The sequence below is a fragment of the Calliphora vicina genome, chromosome 4 (assembly GCF_958450345.1).
Source record: "Calliphora vicina chromosome 4, idCalVici1.1, whole genome shotgun sequence".
Lineage (NCBI taxonomy): Eukaryota > Metazoa > Arthropoda > Insecta > Diptera > Calliphoridae > Calliphora > Calliphora vicina.
The window spans coordinates 56,547,975-56,568,389 of NC_088783.1; the positions used below are offsets into that span (position 1 = coordinate 56,547,975).

At 34.1% G+C, this 20,415-nt stretch overlaps 2 protein-coding genes across 5 annotated transcripts in view; one reads left to right on the forward strand and one right to left on the reverse strand.

Moving 5' to 3' along the window:
• yin overlaps positions 1-8,803 on the forward strand; it is a 33,485-nt gene extending 24,682 nt beyond the window's left edge. For both annotated transcript variants that reach the window (XM_065507888.1, XM_065507889.1), the window contains exons 2-6: positions 4,410-4,488; positions 4,564-4,792; positions 4,906-6,235; positions 7,459-7,695; positions 7,774-8,803. In XM_065507888.1, the coding sequence (XP_065363960.1) occupies positions 4,410-4,488; positions 4,564-4,792; positions 4,906-6,235; positions 7,459-7,695; positions 7,774-8,058 (2,160 nt within the window). In that variant the 3' untranslated portion in view covers positions 8,059-8,803. The remainder of the gene's footprint in view (positions 1-4,409; positions 4,489-4,563; positions 4,793-4,905; positions 6,236-7,458; positions 7,696-7,773) is intronic.
• A 4,018-nt stretch (positions 8,804-12,821) lies between these two features.
• Positions 12,822-20,415, reverse strand: part of ec (echinus) — a 236,796-nt gene continuing 229,202 nt past the window's right edge. For all 3 annotated transcript variants that reach the window (XM_065506896.1, XM_065506897.1, XM_065506895.1), the window contains 3 exons: positions 19,846-19,974; positions 17,429-17,734; positions 12,822-17,366 (listed from right to left, as the gene is read on the reverse strand). In XM_065506896.1, coding sequence (XP_065362968.1) covers positions 12,951-17,366; positions 17,429-17,734; positions 19,846-19,974 — 4,851 coding nt within the window. In that variant the 3' untranslated portion in view covers positions 12,822-12,950. The remainder of the gene's footprint in view (positions 17,367-17,428; positions 17,735-19,845; positions 19,975-20,415) is intronic.

Genomic DNA, 20,415 nt, shown 5'->3' on the forward strand with positions numbered 1-20,415 from the left:
ATAACGCTTTTACAAGTTTAGTAAGGTTAGTTGATTATGAGTTGTTATTTTCTGTACGAAATAGTTTTTTTTAATTCTACTCTATTTTTAAATCATGTAACTTTCATCATTATTTCAAGCTGGTAATAAAAACAACACATATATCTATTATTTTAATGGTGTAAATAATAAAATATTTACAAATTACTTTAAATGCGCTTAAAATATGGGAAAGAAATGTGTGTTAAAAAAGCAAAACATTTTTGCATGTTAAAAAAAACATAAAATTTAAAATTTTATTTTAATTTATTTATAAATTTCAGTTTTCTGTTTTGTATTATATTATTGTAAAGCGAAATTGTTTTCATTATTTTGTTATTAACATTAATATGGTTAAATAATAATATTTCGTTTTTTGTCTTGATTTTTTTTTTATAAAAACAAATTCATTATTTCAAAACTCATACTCATACAATCTCGCACGATTGGCTGTGAATGTAACTTTTTTTTATTGCTGTTAACAGCTAAAGTTTTAACAAAATTTATACCATTGACCATCCTTGACTTGGACTTGATAGATTTTTGTAGTTGATTTTGTATTGCAGTTTATTTCTTTGAAAAAGTGCTTATAAATAACATTAGTTTATGTTACGCTTAAGTCCATCATTAGTTATAAATTATTTTATTATTTATGGCTGTACTTTTTCTCTTTGTTTTCGAATAAATTGTTAAGAGTTATTAAATCTTTTAGTAGAATTTATCAAGTGTTATTTATTACAGATAAGTTGTTAATATAATAAAATAAGTTAGTTACAGACATTATAAATATTATAAGGGAAATATTTATTAAATTAATAATATGCTAATTATGATATAATTGGGATTAGTGCTAAACTATAAAACTTCCCAGTATTACTACTACTTCTAATACTAGTACAACTTTTTTTAAATTCAGAAATTCTTACATGTTTAGAAAAGTATAAAATAATACTAGTTTCCTTGGTTTTGAAATCATACTAGCAAACTGATTATAACGTTTTTTCCAATCACACATTATTAAACAAAATTTTCCACTTATAAATGTTATTTGTGCCATGTAGTGTCGCTACATTTTTCAAGATATTTTCATACAAAGTAGTATTTTGTGTTGAATATACACGAGTAACATTTACTTAAATTGAATTTGTGGGTAATTATCAATAATTTGAAATGAGAAACACATGAACACAATAATTATTTAGCTAAATTGTAAATGAAAGAGTAAAAATAATAGCGAATCAATCAAAACATGTTTCTATTTGTCTAACTTTGAAGAAAATAATGAAATAGAAAATTATCTAAAGATAGAAGGAGACTAATGGGAATCCGTACATAATATAGAGAAACTGCGTCTTATAAAGATTCAGTGTTTAGTATAAAGTCTCCAAGTCTTTAGTATAAAGTCTCCAAGTCTTTAGTATAAAGACTCCAAGTCTTTAGTATAAAGACACCAAGTCTTTAGTATTAAGACTCCAAGTCTTTAGTATAAAGGCTTGGAGTCTTTAGTAAAAAGAATCCAAGTCTTTAGTATAAGGACTCCAAGTCTTTAGTATAAAGGCTCCAAATCTTTAGTATACAGGCTCCAAGTCTTTAGTATAAAGACTCCAAGTCGATTGTATAAAGACAGCAAGTCTTTAGTATAAAGACACCAACTCTTTAGTATAAAGACACCAACTCTTTAGTATAAAGACTCCAAGTCTTTAGTATAAAGACTCCAAGTCTTTAGTATAAAGACTCCAAGTCTTTAGTATAAAGACTCCAAGTCTTTAGTATAAAGACTTCAAGTCTTTAGTATAAAGACTCCAAGTCTTTAGTATAAAGACTCCAAGTTTTTAGTATAAAGACTCCAAGTCGTTAGTATAAAGACACCAAGTCTTAAGTATAAAGACTCCAAGTCTTTAATATACAGACTCCAAGTATTTAGTATAAAGACTCCAAGTCTTTAATATACAGACTCCAAGTCTTTAGTATAAAAACTCCAAGTCTTTAGTATAAAGACTCCAAGTCTTTAATATACAGACTCCAAGTCTTTAGTATAAAGACTCCAAGTCTTTAGTATAAAGACTCCAAGTCTTTAGTATAAAGACTCCAAGTCTTTAGTATAAAGACTCCAAGTCTTTAGTATAAAGACTCCAAGTCTTTAGTATAAAGACTCCAAGTCTTTAGTATAAAGACTCCAAGTCTTTAGTATAAAGACTCCAAGTCTTTAGTATAAAGACTCCAAGTCTTTAGTATAAAGACTCCAAGTCTTTAGTATAAAGACTCCAAGTCTTCAGTATAAAGACTCAAAGTCTTCAGTATAAAGACTCCAAGTCTTTAGTATAAAGACTCCAAGTCTTTAGTATAAAGACTCCAAGTCTTTAGTATAAAGACTCCAAGTCTTTAGTATAAAGACTCCAAGTCTTTAGTATAAAGACTCCAAGTCTTTAGTATAAAGACTCCAAGTCTTCAGTATAAAGACTCAAAGTCTTCAGTATAAAGACTCCAAGTCTTTAGTATAAAGACTCCAAGTCTTTAGTATAAAGACTCCAAGACTTTAGTATAAAGACTCCAAGACTTTAGTATAAAGACTCCAAGTCTTTAGTATAAAGACTCCAAGTCTTTAGTATAAAGACTCCAAGTCTTTAGTATAAAGACTCCAAGTCTTTAGTATAAAGACTCCAAGTCTTTAGTATAAAGACTCCAAGTCTTTAGTATAAAGACTCCAAGTCATTAGTATAAAGACTCCAAGTCTTTAGAATAAAGACTCCAAGTCTTTAGTATAAAGACTCCAAGTCTTTAGTATAAAGACTCCAAGTCTTTAGAATAAAGACTCCAAGTCTTTAGAATAAAGACTCCAAGTCTTTAGTATAAAGACTCCAAGTCTTTAGTATAAAGACTCCAAGTCTTTAGTATAAAGACTCCAAGTCTTTAGTATAAAGACTCCAAGTCTTTAGTATAAAGACTCCAAGTCTTTAGTATAAAGACTCCAAGTCTTTAGTATAAAGACTCCAAGTCTTTAGTATAAAGACTCCAAGTCTTTAGTATAAAGACTCCAAGTCTTTAGTATAAAGACTCCAAGTCTTTAGTATAAAGACTCCAAGTCTTTAGTATAAAGACTCCAAGTCTTTAGTATAAAGACTCCAAGTCTTTAGTATAAAGACTCCAAGTCTTTAGTATAAAGACTCCAAGTCTTTAGTATAAAGACTCCAAGTCTTTAGTATAAAGACTCCAAGTCTTTAGTATAAAGACTCCAAGTCTTTAGTATAAAGACTCCAAGTCTTTAGTATAAAGACTCCAAGTCTTTAGTATAAAGACTCCAAGTCTTTAGTATAAAGACTCCAAGTCTTTAGTATAAAGACTCCAAGTCTTTAGTATAAAGACTCCAAGTCTTTAGTACAAAGACTCCAAGTCTTTAGTATAAAGACACCAAGTCTTTAGTATTAAGACTCCAAGTCTTTAGTATAAAGACTTGGAGTCTTTAGTATAAAGGCTCCAAATCTTTAGTATAAAGACTGCAAATCTTTAGTATAAATACTGCAAGTCTTTAATATACAGACTCCAATTCTTTAGTATAAAGACTCCAAGTCTTTAGTATAAAGACTCCAAGTCTTTAGTATAAAGACTCCAAGTCTTTAGTATAAAGACTCCAAGTCTTTAGTATACAGACTTCAAGTCTTTAGTATAAAGACTCCAAGTCTTTAGTATAAAGACTCCAAGTCTTTAGTATAAAGACTCCAAGTCTTTAGTATAAAGACTCCAAGTCTTTAGTATAAAGACTCCAAGTCTTTAGTATAAAGACTCCAAGTCTTTAGTATAAAGACTCCAAGTCTTTAGTATAAAGACTCCAAGTCTTTAGTATAAAGACTCCAAGTCTTTAGTATAAAGACTCCAAGTCTTTAGTATAAAGACTCCAAGTCTTTAGTATAAAGACTCCAAGTCTTTAGTATAAAGACTCCAAGTCTTTAGTATAAAGACTCCAAGTCTTTAGTATAAAGACTCCAAGTCTTTAGTATAAAGACTCCAAGTCTTTAGTATAAAGACTCCAAGTCTTTAGTATAAAGACTCCAAGTCTTTAGTATAAAGACTCAGTCTTTAGTATAAAGCTGACATGTCCTGCTGACATTTGGCAAAATGTGTATAGTAGTGACGAAGCATAACACAGCCAAATGTAGGGTATCTTTAATTATGCAATTTAAGCTTTCAAATACTTCCATTTTCTTTAACGCATAACAAGATAATTTTACCAAAGAATTTGGTAAATAAAATCGTCAAACTAATATTTTGTTCATTAAAAACGTGATGGAATGCTGAAAAATATACCAGAAATATTTAAAATTATAAAATTGTGGTTTTAAAACAATCAATTATACTTATAATTTCTTTTTCTTTCGTTTTTTTTCCATTTACAGCCGGTGAAATATCCAAAAGCTGTGGGTTTTATCATCAGCAATGAGTTTTGTGAACGTTTCAATTATTATGGCATGAGAAGTAAGTGGAGTTTTATTTAATAAATTTTAAAATGTATTGTAATTTGCTTTTATTATTTAAATTTTTACATTACAGCCATTTTGGTTCTCTATCTCACCAGTAAATTGCACTATGACAATGACACTTCAACGGTTTTGTTTCATGTCTTCACCATGTTGGTGTATTTGTGCCCCCTGGTGGGTGCCATCGTTGCTGACAGTTGGCTGGGCAAATTTAAGACTATTCTGTATTTGTCTATAGTTTATGCGATTGGTGGTATAATTGTGGCTTTGGGAGCAGTACCTTCGCTTAATCTTCCGGTGCAGTAAGTATTCAAATAACTTTAATAAAAATTGTAATTTCCTAGATCTTTTTCGTAACAATTAATCATTGAGTATTCAATATGATTTACAAACTACACACTTATTTTCCTTGCAGGCCGGCAACTATACTGGGTCTAGTCCTTATAGCCATTGGTACGGGTGGTATTAAACCCTGCGTTTCTGCTTTTGGAGGCGATCAATTTAAGTTACCCGATCAAGCCAAGCAATTGGCCACCTTCTTTTCGCTTTTCTATTTCGCCATTAATGCTGGTTCTATGATCTCAACCTCGGTGACTCCCATCCTTCGAGAAGATGTTCATTGTTTTGGCGATAAAGACTGTTTCTCTTTGGCATTTGGAGTCCCCGCCATTTTGATGTTGCTCTCTGTTATAATCTTTATAGCCGGCAAGAAACTGTATGTTATGAAACCCCCAGCCGGTAACATGATATTTGGAGTCTCTCAGTGTATATCCCATGCCATAGGCGGATGGAGAAGGGAGCGTAAGACTAGTCCACGCAAGCACTGGTTAGATTATGCTGAACCTAAAGTGGGACAGAAAATGGTATCCGACACCAAGACCTTGTTGAAGATTTTGGTATTATTTTTACCCTTCCCCGTATTCTGGGCTCTATTCGATCAACAGGGTTCCCGTTGGACATTCCAGGCCACTCGTATGGATGGTGAATTGTGGGGTTTCACAATTAAACCGGATCAAATGCAGGTCATTAATCCTTTACTGATTTTGGGTTTTATACCAATATTTGATTATGTTATATACCCACTTCTATCCATAATTGGCATAAGAAGACCTTTACAAAAACTAACATTGGGAGGTCTTTTGGCAGCAGTGGCTTTTATATTGTCAGCATTTGTGGAATTAAAACTTGAAGCTTTGGAACCGGTTCTACCCACCGGCATGACTTCCCAGCTTAGAATTTATAATGGCATGCCTTGTCACTACAGCTTCAATACCGAACTACCTCTCAGTGATATGAAAAAAGACAACCATTTCCCTTCATTGGGCTTGTGGCAAGAAAATGAAATAATGGCTCCCCTGCAAATGGCCTACAAATTTGATGCCACTGCCGTTGATTCGAATTGCCCTAGTGTATCGGGCAATATTAATGTGGTGCCCGGAAAAGCAGTCAGTTATTTTATCGCCAATGACCGCATGCATGAATTTGAAGATAAACCCGAGAAACCTAATTTAGGTAATCCCATTGTCAGAGTACTGCTTAATATACCCGCCAGTGAGGGTAATTTCAGTTTGCATGATTCCAGTGATCTTAAGACGGCTTTATCTTCGTATAACACTTCGCAGGCGATAACTGTGGCAAGAGGCAATGTGATATTGTCGTTAAATGATGTGCCTCTAACAAATGTTACGGCTAGAGCTGGTGGAGTTTATGTATTGTTGGTCAATGGAAATAATAAAGAAGGATTTGTAAGTATTAATGGATATTTTTAATTTATTTTAAGAATTCCTTCATATTTAATTATATTTGACAGTGTATTTAGACTAAAGACTCAGTCTTTATACTAAAGACTGAGTCTTTATACTAAAGACTGAGTCTTTATACTAAAGACTGAGTCTTTATACTAAAGACTGAGTCTTTATACTAAAGACTGAGTCTTTATACTAAAGACTGAGTCTTTATACTAAAGACTGAGTCTTTATACTAAAGACTGAGTCTTTATACTAAAGACTGAGTCTTTATACTAAAGACTGAGTCTTTATACTAAAGACTGAGTCTTTATACTAAAGACTGAGTCTTTATACTAAAGACTGAGTCTTTATACTAAAGACTGAGTCTTTATACTAAAGACTGAGTCTTTATACTAAAGACTGAGTCTTTATACTAAAGACTGAGTCTTTATACTAAAGACTGAGTCTTTATACTAAAGACTGAGTCTTTATACTAAAGACTGAGTCTTTATACTAAAGACTGAGTCTTTATACTAAAGACTGAGTCTTTATACTAAAGACTGAGTCTTTATACTAAAGACTGAGTCTTTATACTAAAGACTGAGTCTTTATACTAAAGACTGAGTCTTTATACTAAAGACTGAGTCTTTATACTAAAGACTGAGTCTTTATACTAAAGACTGAGTCTTTATACTAAAGACTGAGTCTTTATACTAAAGACTGAGTCTTTATACTAAAGACTGAGTCTTTATACTAAAGACTGAGTCTTTATACTAAAGACTGAGTCTTTATACTAAAGACTGAGTCTTTATACAAAAGACTGAGTCTTTATACTAAAGACTGAGTCTTTATACTAAAGACTGAGTCTTTATACTAAAGACTGAGTCTTTATACTAAAGACTGAGTCTTTATACTAAAGACTGAGTCTTTATACTAAAGACTGAGTCTTTATACTAAAGACTGAGTCTTTATACTAAAGACTGAGTCTTTATACTAAAGACTGAGTCTTTATACTAAAGACTGAGTCTTTATACTAAAGACTGAGTCTTTTTACTAAAGACTCATTCTTTAGTATAAAGACTCAGTCTTTAGTATAATTAGTCTCATTATACTGAGTCTTTATACTAAAGCCCGAGTCTTTAGTATAAAAACAGTATCTTTATACTAAAAACTTGTTATAAAAATACAGTTTTTTCTTCACAGAAATTTTGATTTAAATTTTTGTTTGTTCTTTCTTACAGAATTATCAAACTCATGTAGTAACGGAGCCCAATTCTGTACATATGATGTGGCAGTTGCCTCAAATTATTGTCATAACAGCAGCTGAAATTATGTTCTCCATCACCGGTTTAGAGTTCTCATTCACGCAAGCACCACAGTCCATGAAATCGGTATTGCAGGCATGCTGGCTGCTCTCAGTAGCCATAGGCAACATGTTGGTAGTGGTAATAGCTGAACTAAAATTCTTTGAATCTCAGGTAAGATGATTGAAAAATACTGACATGCTGTAAAACATAAAAAATTAATAAAAAAAACAATTTTTATTTTGTTTTTAGGCCGCTGAATTTGCCCTGTTTGCCGCTCTTATGGTAATTGATATGTTTATCTTCATGTTACTGGCCATGCGTTATAAGTATGTAGAACATGAAGACGATGCCGAAAATCCTGCACTACCACCAGCCACCTCATCGTCTACGGCCTCTACCGATGAGTGTCAATGTACTGAACCTTCATCTTCGTCAGATGAGAATAATACTAAAGAGCCTAGAGCAAATATTACCAAGGAATCCATAAAGAATGGTATTACCAATGAGGCTTATGTCTATATGGATGAAAAGTAATGAATATGGAATGTGTTATAGTTTTTAGTAAAGCAAAAGAAAAGGTTCTCTGTGATGTACTTATTTTTTTGAATGTTGTGAATTTATTCTATATTTTTTTTTTGTAACCATTCTGTCCCTTTAGTTTTTAAATGATTTTCAAAGAGTTTTTCAAAAATCTTGTGGAAATCAAGTTAAACATAAACTTTGTTACTTTCTTAGCTTTTGTATTATTTATCTATTTGTTATTATTTTAGTTTTCTTCATCTTTTCTTGTAATATTTATCTACTCAACTGTTTTAAAACTTTTTGTTAACAAATTTCATGTAAATTTTATTACATTTGTCTAATTTTGTTATACAAATTCATTATCTTTGTTTTTAGTTTAAGCTTTCATAAATGTATATTTTTGTAAAATATTTTATCTAATAATAATTAAGGGGACATTCACAGTTTTATTGGGTTAGTTTGAGGCATAAAATAACTTGGCTAATGGTTATTGTATCTAGAAAAAGAGTTGCAGTATTTAAAAATATCTGTTTTAAGCCTTACAAATATTTTATTTTATGATATTTTCGGCTGTAGTCAAAGAAACTGTGAGTGCCTCTAAGGATTTCTCTTGTCGTAATCTCTTTTATTATAGTCAATTAATATACAAGTCTGTGTAAAATATATTTTTTGTATAATTTAAGTCATTTTCTTTTTAATAAAAATAAATAAATTAATTAAACAATTTTAAAAAAGTTTAATAATAAAAATATGTATATGCTTAAATTTAATTAAAAATCACCAAAACTGTGGGAGAAAAAGTGTCTGCTATTTATTAATGTTTATTTTGCAATCGGCTCCACTGTATCACACAGTTTTAGAAATATAGCATACCTTAGGGCTTCTTTTAAATAGAGTGTAAGACAAACAACTGTATATCTAGCAAAAAGCAAACCGTAGTTAAGTTTGGTGGAAAATTTTTGATTGAGCGAGTAAAATTAAAATTTTTATGTTTCCAGCCTTTTCCAGTTATTGGTTTTCAAAATGGATGCAATATCCATGCAATCCAGGCATATTAGCAGACTGCACCTACATTGATGTTTTAAAGCGCCCTAAGTATGCACCAGTTTTTATGACATTTTTCGGTCACAACATTTTCTGTTAAGTATGGAGGCTTGTTTTCCTAATTTTCCAAAAATTCATGTTTTTTCCATTTTTCTTCTAAAATAGTGGCCAGAATTGGCCAAAAATTACTCTAAGGTATAATTTCATCCGCTGAATCCGAAAATGGCATCAGAATTTTCCTAAGATTAATATTTCATATAAATCTTCGCAATTAGTAGGAAATACTAATCGGAGAAAAATTTTGAATGCATTTTCGGATTCAGCATGCAAATTTATACCTTAGAGTCATTTTCGGCCAATTCTGGCCACTGGATTCCAAGATAAATGCAAAAAACATAAAATTCAGGAAAATTAGTGCTGTAAGCATGTTACAGTTTTTATACAATAACATTTCTATGTTACAACATTTTATGTTAAGTGATGTCGACCAATATTCCTGAAATTAATGTTTTTTCCATTTTTCTTCCAAAATAATGGCCAGAATTGGCTGAAAATGACTCTAAGGTATAATTTCATCCGCTGAATCCGAAAATGGCCTCAGAATTAGCCTAAGATTAATATTTCATATAAATCTTGCCGATTGGTAAGAAATACTAATCGTAGAAAAATTTTTAATGCATTTTCGAATTCAGCATGCAAAATTATACTTTAGAGTCATTTTCGGCCAATTCTGGCCACTGGATTCCAAGATAAATGCAAAAAACATAAAATTCAGGAATATTAGTGCTGTAAGCATGTTACAGTTTTTATACAATAACATTTCTATGTTACAACATTTTCTGTTAAGTGATGTTGACCAATATTCCTGAAATGAATGTTTTTTCCATTTTTCTTCTAAAATAGTGGCCAGAATTGGCCGAAAATGACTCTAAGGTATAATTCCATCTGCTGAATCCGAAAATGGCCTCCGAATTTTCCTAAGATTAATATTTCATATGAGTCTTGCCGATTGGTAAGAAATACTAATCGTAGACAAATTTTGAATGCATTTTCGGATTCAGCATGCGAAATTATACCTTAGAGTCATTTTCGGCCAATTCTGGACACAGGATTCCAAGAAAAATGCAAAAAACATAAAATTTAGTTAATTTAGCCAATTAGCGCCGTAAGCATGCTACAGTTTTTATACAATAACATTTCTGTTATGTGTGAAGTTCATGTTGATCAATATTCCTGAAATTAATGTTTTTTCCATTTTTCTTCTAAAATAGTGGCCAGAATTGGCCGAAAATGACTCTAAGATATAATTTTGCATGCTGAATCCGAAAATGGCATCAGAATTTGCCTAAGATTAATATTTCATAGAAATCTTCTCAATTTGCAAGAAATACTAATCTTAGAAAAATTTTGAATGCATTTTTGGATTCAGCATGCAAATTTATACCTTAGAGTCATTTTCGGCCAATTCTGGCCACTGGATTCCAAGAAAAATGCAAAAAACATAAAATTCAGGAAAATTAATGCTGTAAGCATAGCATGTTACAGTTTTTATACAATAACATTTCTATGTTACAGCATTTTCTTTTAAGTGATGTTGACCAATATTCCTGAAATTAATGTTTTTTCCATTTTTCTTCCAAAATAATGGTCAGAATTGGCCGAAAATGACTCTAAGATATAATTTTGCACGCTGAATCCGAAAATGGCCTCAGAATTAGTCTAAGATTAATATTTCATACAAATCTTGCCGATTGGTAGGAAATACTAATCGTAGAAAAATTTTGAATGCATTTTCGGATTCAGCATGCGAAATTATATCTTAGAGTCATTTTCGGCCAATTCTGGCCATAGGATTCGAAGAAAAATGCAAAAAACATAAAATTTAGTTAAATTAGCCAATTAGCGCCGTAAGCATACTACAGTTTTTATACAATAACATTTCTATGTTACAACATTTTCTGTTAAGTGATGTCGACCAATATTCCTGAAATTAATGTTTTTTCCTTTTTTCTTCCAAAATAATGGTCAGAATTGGCCGAAAATGACTCTAAGATATAATTTTGCACGCTGAATCCGAAAATGGCCTCAGAATTAGTCTAAGATTAATATTTCATACAAATCTTGCCGATTGGTAGGAAATACTAATCGTAGAAAAATTTTGAATGCATTTTCGAATTCAGCATGCAAAATTATACCTTAGAGTCATTTTCGGCCAATTCTGGCCACAGGATTCCAAGAAAAATGCAAAAAACATAAAATTCAGGAATATTAGTGCTGTAAGCATGATACAGTTTTTATACAATAACATTTCTATGTTACAACATTTTCTGTTAAGTGATGTTGACCAATATTCCTGAAATTAATGTTTTTTCCATTTTTCTTCTAAAATAGTGGCCAGAATTGGCCGAAAATGACTCTAAGGTATAATTCCATCTGCTGAATCCGAAAATGGCCACAGAATTTTCCTAAGATTAATATTTCATATAAATCTTGCCGATTGGTAAGAAATACTAATCGTAGACAAATTTTGAATGCATTTTCGGATTCAGCATGTAAAATTATATCTTAGAGTCATTTTCGGCCAATTCTGGCCACAGAATTCCAAGATAAATGCAAAAAACATAAAATTCCGTATTTTTGTTGTGTATGTTTAAGAAAGCTGTCCACATTTTTTCTATAACATTAACATACAAAGCAGTTAACATTATGAATTTGTTAAGTTAAGCCCTAAAATATGACAAATATTATGAACTCTTTTTTGTTTATCGTCATTTTTAATAAAAATTCACCATTTTACTATAACCCCCTAAGATATGCTTTAGAAAAGTTAAAATAACATCATATCATGAACTCAATATAGTAGTTAACTGTTACAGTTTACATTCAGCAATTAAACAGCCTAAAAGTATGTAACACATTATAATTATTAAAGAAAACTGAATATGTTAAATCTAACCCTGCATACATTTTTCTTATTTAATAATCTTTTTTTTTAAATTTTCCATTTTTGAAATAAAAAAAACATTTTTTAATTATTTTTTAACTGTAAAAAGAATATTTTATTTATTTTTTATAAAAAAAAATTATATGATTCATATTTACTTATTTTTTTTCATTCTTGCTGTGGATGCTTCAAACATCTCTTTTTATACTTTTTCATATTTTTTTTTTCTTGCAGGCTGTTGTTTTTTGCTGTAGGTTTGCTGTAAGCATATGGGATAAAAAACGTTATAAAATGTATAATAAATGGTAAAATATAATAATCATATAAAAAAAAACTTAAATTTATATTAAAATAAAACTTAATTTTAAGGAAATAATAAAATAAAAAAAAACTATAAATAAGTTTAATATTAAATTAAAAAATATAAAACTGTTAATTTCATATAAAAGAAAAAACTGTTGCACAGTAGTCAATAAAATGAAACAATTTGTTATTTTTATTTTTAATTTCGGTAAAATGGAAGGAAGCTCTTAAGAAATTAGAAATCTAAGTAAATTAGTAAATAGATTAAAGCTTAAAAAGCATTAGGAAAGCATGCATAGCAGGCTTGCAAATTATATATATATTTGTATACAAAATATTAAACTAAAATTACCTTTCCTGGCAGAAAGTAAGACCTTTTTTTTCTTTTTTTTTAACAACAAAAAATATCACATAGGAGATTTTTTTAAAAATATTTTTCAAAATTAAATACTTACCTTTACATATGTACAAAATGGGCTTAATATTTACATATGTATGTTTTTAATTTAGCGAAAATTTTCGTTGATACTAGCTTCATATGAGATTCTTTTTAACTTAGTTTTTTTTTTTTGAAAAAAAAGTAAAAATACTTAAATTTAGTTTAAAAAAGGTCTTATCTTCTATTGTTTAACATTTTCAAATAGTATTCGCAGTTGGTGCAATATTGTTGGGGTGCTATGACATGCCGCTTTCGACACAGATTGCATTCGGCTGCTTTGGCCGAAGCCTTGACGATTGCATTGTTGTAGACTCGGGTGGGTATGGCAGTGACATTGACGGCATTGGTGTCATTGCAGGGCAGGGTGTTAGCTTGTAATATCTGTTGTTGCTGCTGCTGCTGATTTGATATTGCCGGCAGTCCATGTTGTTGTAGTTGTTGCTGCTGTTGTTGTAGTAAAGAGGGTTTGGGCGGTAAACCATTGATGTTGTTAATGGACTCCATGGATTCACCTTTGGTTCCTGGTTCGAAACTAACTTTTTTAGTTTTGGTGGGTTGATTCTGTAAATGGTTGGGGTTGGTTTGAGGCAAAGTTAAATAGGGATTGTTAGGCTGTGTGTGGACTTGGGCGGGATTCAAGTGTTGGGGAGCTCGTTGGTAAGGTTCATTGGTGGGATAACCATGAGGCAGGGGTACTCTTTGATAGGGTGAGGGTATGTGTTGTTGTGCCGGTTGGGAGGGCTGATCCAAGCCAGCTATGCCTGGATAATAGTTGGGGGCTTGTTGGGCGGCAGTTTGCTGCCTAGCCATGTTGTAATTTTGTTGCGCCTGTTGCTGCTGTTGTTGTAGTGTATGTGCTGCCAACATCTGCATATGTTGCTGCGCGGCAACATTAGCGATGCCGCTCATACTTGTGCGTGGCACCATTTGTGTATTAACTGGGGCAGGTTGTTGTTGCTGTTGTGAATGTTGTTGATGTGTGATTTGTGCTTCATTGTGATGTGACATAGTATTGCTTGCAGCATTTTGTAGCTGTTGTTGCTGCTGCAGGCGATAAATGTCGCTGATGGGTGTGTAAACCTGGCCCGTGGGTAGTTGTTGTGCGGGTTTTTGCATTTGCTGCTGCATTATTAATTGCTGTTGTTGCTGCTGCTGCATTTGCTGTTGCTGCTGAATTTGCTGCTGCTGCAGCCTTAAAGCCTCCATTTGTGGTCTTTGCAATTGTACATAACGTTGCATGTCTTGCTGGCTGGTCAAGGAAGCCCTTCTCTCTGCTCCCAACATGGGAGATTGTTGTGGCTGATTAGCTGCAGTCACTTGCTGATGTTGTATATTTCTTGTGGGAGCCTCTGTTTGTAGTCTCATAATGTTTTGTTGCTGCTGCTGTATCATTTGTGCTGTCACCTTATCATTGGGATTTTGGGCGGTTCTAAGAACTCTTTCCAATATAGGATTCGGTATGAAATCATCATCTTCCTCATTGTCGGCTGTGGCCACCAAAATAACCTGATCGCAAAAAGAAACACTTTTCTTTTTTACTCTTTTAACCGGGGCTGCTGGATTTCCACCAGGTTGGGCACTGTTCAAAGTTTGTTGCACCATATTATTGAGCAACTCCACCTCTCTGATCTCCTCGGCAATTTGGTTTTGCGAGATGTCATATTTCGGTTTGGGTAAGATGTTATTAAGGGCCTGTTGTCTCTGCTGCAAGGCTGGTGGTGGTGGCCGTTGAGGCAAACAATCCACCTCATCATTCATTTGATTACGCGCATTTGTGGGTTTGGCATTTAAAAGTTCTTGAGAACCAAAGGCTCGCATAGGACTGGGTGATTGATGTTGTTCGTAGCGTTGTGCCATGCTTTGCACATTGGTGAGTTCTTGCTGTCTTTGCAATTGCTTAGATTGCAGCTCTCTTAGCCAGGAGTTTTCGTTGGCATTCATTTGATTAAAGGTGGGTGTATTGGCGTGTTCTTTGCGCATGTTCATCATGTGTTTTCTCTGCTGCAGTTGGGCCAATATAGAGGTGGTGCCCTCCATTGACTCCAAGGTTCTTTGTTGTTTGTTGGCTGCCTCCAAGGCTTGAATTTGATTGATTTGTTGGTTGAGAGGTTCCATGTCAATTTCGGGGGGTGGTGGTGGAAAATCTTCACTGGCCTGGCGTGAATGAGACACGGAGTGTGGCGGACTGGGATAAGGAGGCAATTCCAAAGGCGGTGGTGGTGGAGGAAAATCTTGTGAGTCTTGTCTGCCATGTTGTGATGGAACCACTAAACCATCTACCTCATCTACTGCCTGTTCGGAAGTATGGTTTAATTTATATTGTTGCTGTTGCTGCTGCTGCTGTTGGTACAGCTGCTCCTTAAGCGGACTTTGTTCGGAATGCACTTGAGCACAGGTTGTTATAATGGTCTGGCAGGAATCCTCACTTATGGAGGTGTTCGAACTCATGGCCGAAATATTCGATAAGTTGGCCTCATGATGGAAATGCTGCATTAAGGCGGCATCTTGTTGCTGCTGCAAAGCCAATTGTTGCTGCAGTTGTTGTTGTGTTAAAGTTGAAGAGGTTCTCATGGGTGGTGGTGGTGGAGCCACTTTGGCCACCACGGTTAACTGACGGCCACTGCCATGGAAGCTCTTACGCATTAATTTACTTCTCTCCAAATTGGGATTGGCTGTCGAGCCATTATTGGCTGCAGGATCACGGAAATCAAAATGACCCTCTGATATATAACCACTCATGGAGTTCTTAAGCTGCAAACCTACCACCGAATCATCTACGGTAGCAGTTAAAGGAGCTGCAGCAATAGCAGCCTGTGCAGCATTGGCCACCTCATCGCCGGCCTCTGTTAAATCAGGCATAGATCTATTCTTGCGTCTAATTAAACCGCCCATTAACAACTTGCGTCTTATTTTATGTTGCTTCTTGCCATTCTTATCCTTTTCCTTTTTCTCATCTTTATCTTCCTTGTGCTTCTTCAGGGTATCCTTGGCATTAACCAATAAAGTCTCTGTAAGCGAAAATTCTCTAGTGATTTTATTACGATCCTCACTGCGACTTCTTTTGTCTTTATCTTGTTTGCTGCTGTTGCGCCCAAATAAAGAACGTCCTTCTCTTTCGGGTTTGGAGGGTGATGGCTCATATTCTATATTGTCTACCTCATTGGAAGCCGAGGCAGTTATCAAAGCCTTAAGAGGGCTCTTCTTTTTGGGTAAGGTGGCATAAATTTCTATGGATTTATTGTTGCTGGCTGTGGGTGAGTTAATGCTGTTCAAGGCTGTTTGTGCCGGACTCTTCTCCAAAGTTTTGTCTTTGCTATTTTGGCGGACATGTCTTATGACACTGCTGGTGCTACCCTCACGCATGTGTTTCATTTCGGGCATGGCATCCATTTCGGCACCCTTTTCAATTAAAATACGGCGATGCAACGAACGAGCTCTCATCACACAAGTATTGTGTTTCATGCGAGCAAAAGTCATGGTATGAGGATTGCTGTAGGGAGCATCCATGGCTGCTCGGGCTCTACCGGCGGCAGCATTACACAACACCAAAGCAGTTTCTAAATCATGAGATTCTTCCAAAATGCGGGATTTCTCTAGCAACTGATCAGCCTCATGGCACAATTTCTCACAGTCTCCGGTTAAAACTACGGAGGGAGAAGCTTCTGGTATTTTGGCCAATTGAGGATTCAACGGATGCTTGGGTGGATAAGAGTCCGTAGAACTCAAAGAGAATGAATCATAGCCGGGATCATAAGGCAAACCATTGCGTGTGGGACTTTGTGGCACCGCAGAGGCCGAACGTTGTTTGCCCACCATATACAAATAGGGATTATCCAGGGTAGTGGAAGAAGCTGAACTGGCTGAATTGCGATCACCTGACCAATTCCCCGAATCACGGCGTCTAGGTTGATTTAAATGCTCTGGTATGGTTAAGCCATCACTAGGAGGTGATGAAGAATTGGTAGAGGATGTTGTAGAAGAGGCCGAGGAGCCCGAAACATGGCCGGATTCTGCACTATGGCTTCTTTGCAGCTGTAAATGCTGCTGATGTTTGCGTGCCAATTGGGCATTCAAAACAGCCTCCAAAGATTTGCGCTGATGATAACTGGTCATGGCAGAAATTTCTTTTTCATCTTGTTGGAAGATTTTATCTTGTATTATGCTCAAATTCTGATATTGGGCATTTAGAACATGTTCCACGGTTTTGCGACTGATATAGGAATCAGTTTCATCATTGTTGAGAGCATTCATATGGGCCACATTGTTGTCTTGAGGATTCTGGGGGAAAATATTATTTTGTATAACGCTTAGATTTTGATAATCATTGGGCACTCGTAAAGGAGTGGGTGTAATGGCACGTCTGGTATTGCCCAATTGTGGTTTCTCGGGACTGGGTGTTATGGCTCTTCTAACATTAGGCGATTGCGAGTTATGAGCCAATTCTTGCATATACTGGGCCGAAGACATTTGTGTGGAGGGATTATTATTGGGATTATTCGATTGAGGCTGGGGTACAGCATACAGCAAAAGTAAAGGTTGATAACGACCACGGCTACACTTGTCTACAACACCTTCCCAATGGGGACCAACCTGGGGAGAAAATTATTTGTATTAGTTTTTGGGAATTTTTAATTTGTTTGTTTAAGACTTACCTCTTTGACATTGGCATCATCAAAATAAACCCATACCTTGAGTTTGGTATGGAAAAAGAAGGTGGTATAGTGTTTGCCGTAGTAGGAAACAATGCCTACCAATTCATGTTGTACATTTTGAGCCCATCTTTGTTCGGAGACCTGATGAAAGACATCCGATAGTCTCAAGTTGGTGCCTACTGCTTTCAAAACAGAATGCACTTGTTCGGCTGCAGGTCTTTCTGAATCCCAAACTATGCCTATAGAAACCACGTCGGGTCGGTTTAAGAGAGCACGGCAAATGCCTATTTTGGCACCACAAGAGTTCTGCAAATAATAAAAAAATAGAAAGGTTATACATTTGTCTACATCAAATAAAAAAAGCTTCATACATTTAATGAACAAATACAATTTTTTTTAAAGAACTTTCGATGATATCTCACATATACTTTATTTCATTTAAATTTAAAGATAGGAAGCTCTTAATGAAACACCCTTTATATCTGGATTATTAAGTCAGTAATATAGACAATATGGATATCAAATGATAGTCATTTCTAGGACCAGACCAACGAAGTATATAACGCCATTGAAATTCAGAACTGAACTAGAACTGAACTAGAACTGAACTAGAACTGAACTAGAACTAGAACTAGAACTGAACTAGAACTGAACTAGAACTGAACTAGAACTAGAACTGAACTAGAACTGAACTAGAACTAGAACTGAACTAGAACTGAACTAGAACTGAACTAGAACTGAACTAGAACTGAACTAGAACTGAACTAGAACTGAACTAGAACTGAACTAGAACTGAACTAGAACTGAACTAGAACTGAACTAGAACTGAACTAGAACTGAACTAGAACTGAACTAGAACTGAACTAGAACTGAACTAGAACTGAACTAGAACTGAACTAGAACTGAACTAGAACTGAACTAGAACTGAACTAGAACTGAACTAGAACTGAACTAGAACTGAACTAGAACTGAACTAGAACTGAACTAGAACTGAACTAGAACTGAACTAGAACTGAACTAGAACTGAACTAGAACTGAACTAGAACTGAACTAGAACTGAACTAGAACTGAACTAGAACTGAACTAGAACTGAACTAGAACTGAACTAGAACTGAACTAGAACTGAACTAGAACTGAACTAGAACTGAACTAGAACTGAACTAGAACTGAACTAGAACTGAACTAGAACTGAACTAGAACTGAACTAGAACTGAACTAGAACTGAACTAGAACTGAACTAGAACTGAACTAGAACTGAACTAGAACTGAACTAGAACTGAACTAGAACTGAACTAGAACTGAACTAGAACTGAACTAGAACTGAACTAGAACTGAACTAGAACTGAACTAGAACTGAACTAGAACTGAACTAGAACTGAACTAGAACTGAACTAGAACTGAACTAGAACTGAACTAGAACTGAACTAGAACTGAACTAGAACTGAACTAGAACTGAACTAGAACTGAACTAGAACTGAACTAGAACTGAACTAGAACTGAACTAGAACTGAACTAGAACTGAACTAGAACTGAACTAGAACTGAACTAGAACTGAACTAGAACTGAACTAGAACTGAACTAGAACTGAACTAGAACTGAACTAGAACTGAACTAGAACTGAACTAGAACTGAACTAGAACTGAACTAGAACTGAACTAGAACTGAACTAGAACTGAACTAGAACTGAACTAGAACTGAACTAGAACTGAACTAGAACTGAACTAGAACTGAACTAGAACTGAACTAGAACTGAACTAGAACTGAACTAGAACTGAACTAGAACTGAACTAGAACTGAACTAGAACTGAACTAGAACTGAACTAGAACTGAACTAGAACTGAACTAGAACTGAACTAGAACTGAACTAGAACTGAACTAGAACTGAACTAGAACTGAACTAGAACTGAACTAGAACTGAACTAGAACTGAACTAGAACTGAACTAGAACTGAACTAGAACTGAACTAGAACTGAACTAGAACTGAACTAGAACTGAACTAGAACTGAACTAGAACTGAACTAGAACTGAACTAGAACTGAACTAGAACTGAACTAGAACTGAACTAGAACTGAACTAGAACTGAACTAGAACTGAACTAGAACTGAACTAGAACTGAACTAGAACTGAACTAGAACTGAACTAGAACTGAACTAGAACTGAACTAGAACTGAACTAGAACTGAACTAGAACTGAACTAGAACTGAACTAGAACTGAACTAGAACTGAACTAGAACTGAACTAGAACTGAACTAGAACTGAACTAGAACTGAACTAGAACTGAACTAGAACTGAACTAGAACTGAACTAGAACTGAACTAGAACTGAACTACACCTATCTGAAAGTGTACATTGGTATAGGGTATATAAGCTTCGGTACAGCCGAATATAATACTCTTAATTGTTTTATTTCTACTTACCGGACAATCTCTTATATCGCCCATATTGCCAGCCGCTCTTAACAATTGACCAAAAGTCAATTGCTGATGATTTTGCAAAGCCAATGAATTTTGTGAGGTTAAGGCTGAAGCCGAAACATAATGGACCATCTGCAATAAAACAAAAAATACATACATGGAATTAATTAAAATTTTAATATAAAGAAATAAATCAGCTACAAAACTTAACACTAAATAGTGTAGGTTCATTGACAAAATTTTACTCTACATAAAGAAACCAACCATAATTGGTTGCTTAACACAAAATTTGAACTGTCATCAGGTTTATATTTGAAATATTTTGGTAACATTAGAAACAATCTAGTTATGAACATAATCAAAGCATATTTGAGACAATAATTAAACAAATTAGACGCCGGAAATTTAACACCCACTTAGAGATACTAACATAACAAAGACTCTCTAGTAAATTTACTACAGAAAACCATAAAATGTTTAAGCACGTGTTTCTCAGCCACAGACAAACAAAAATTAAACTACTGTTGACTAAAATATGTAGGCTGTTTTTTTTTGTTTTTTGTTTAACTGAAT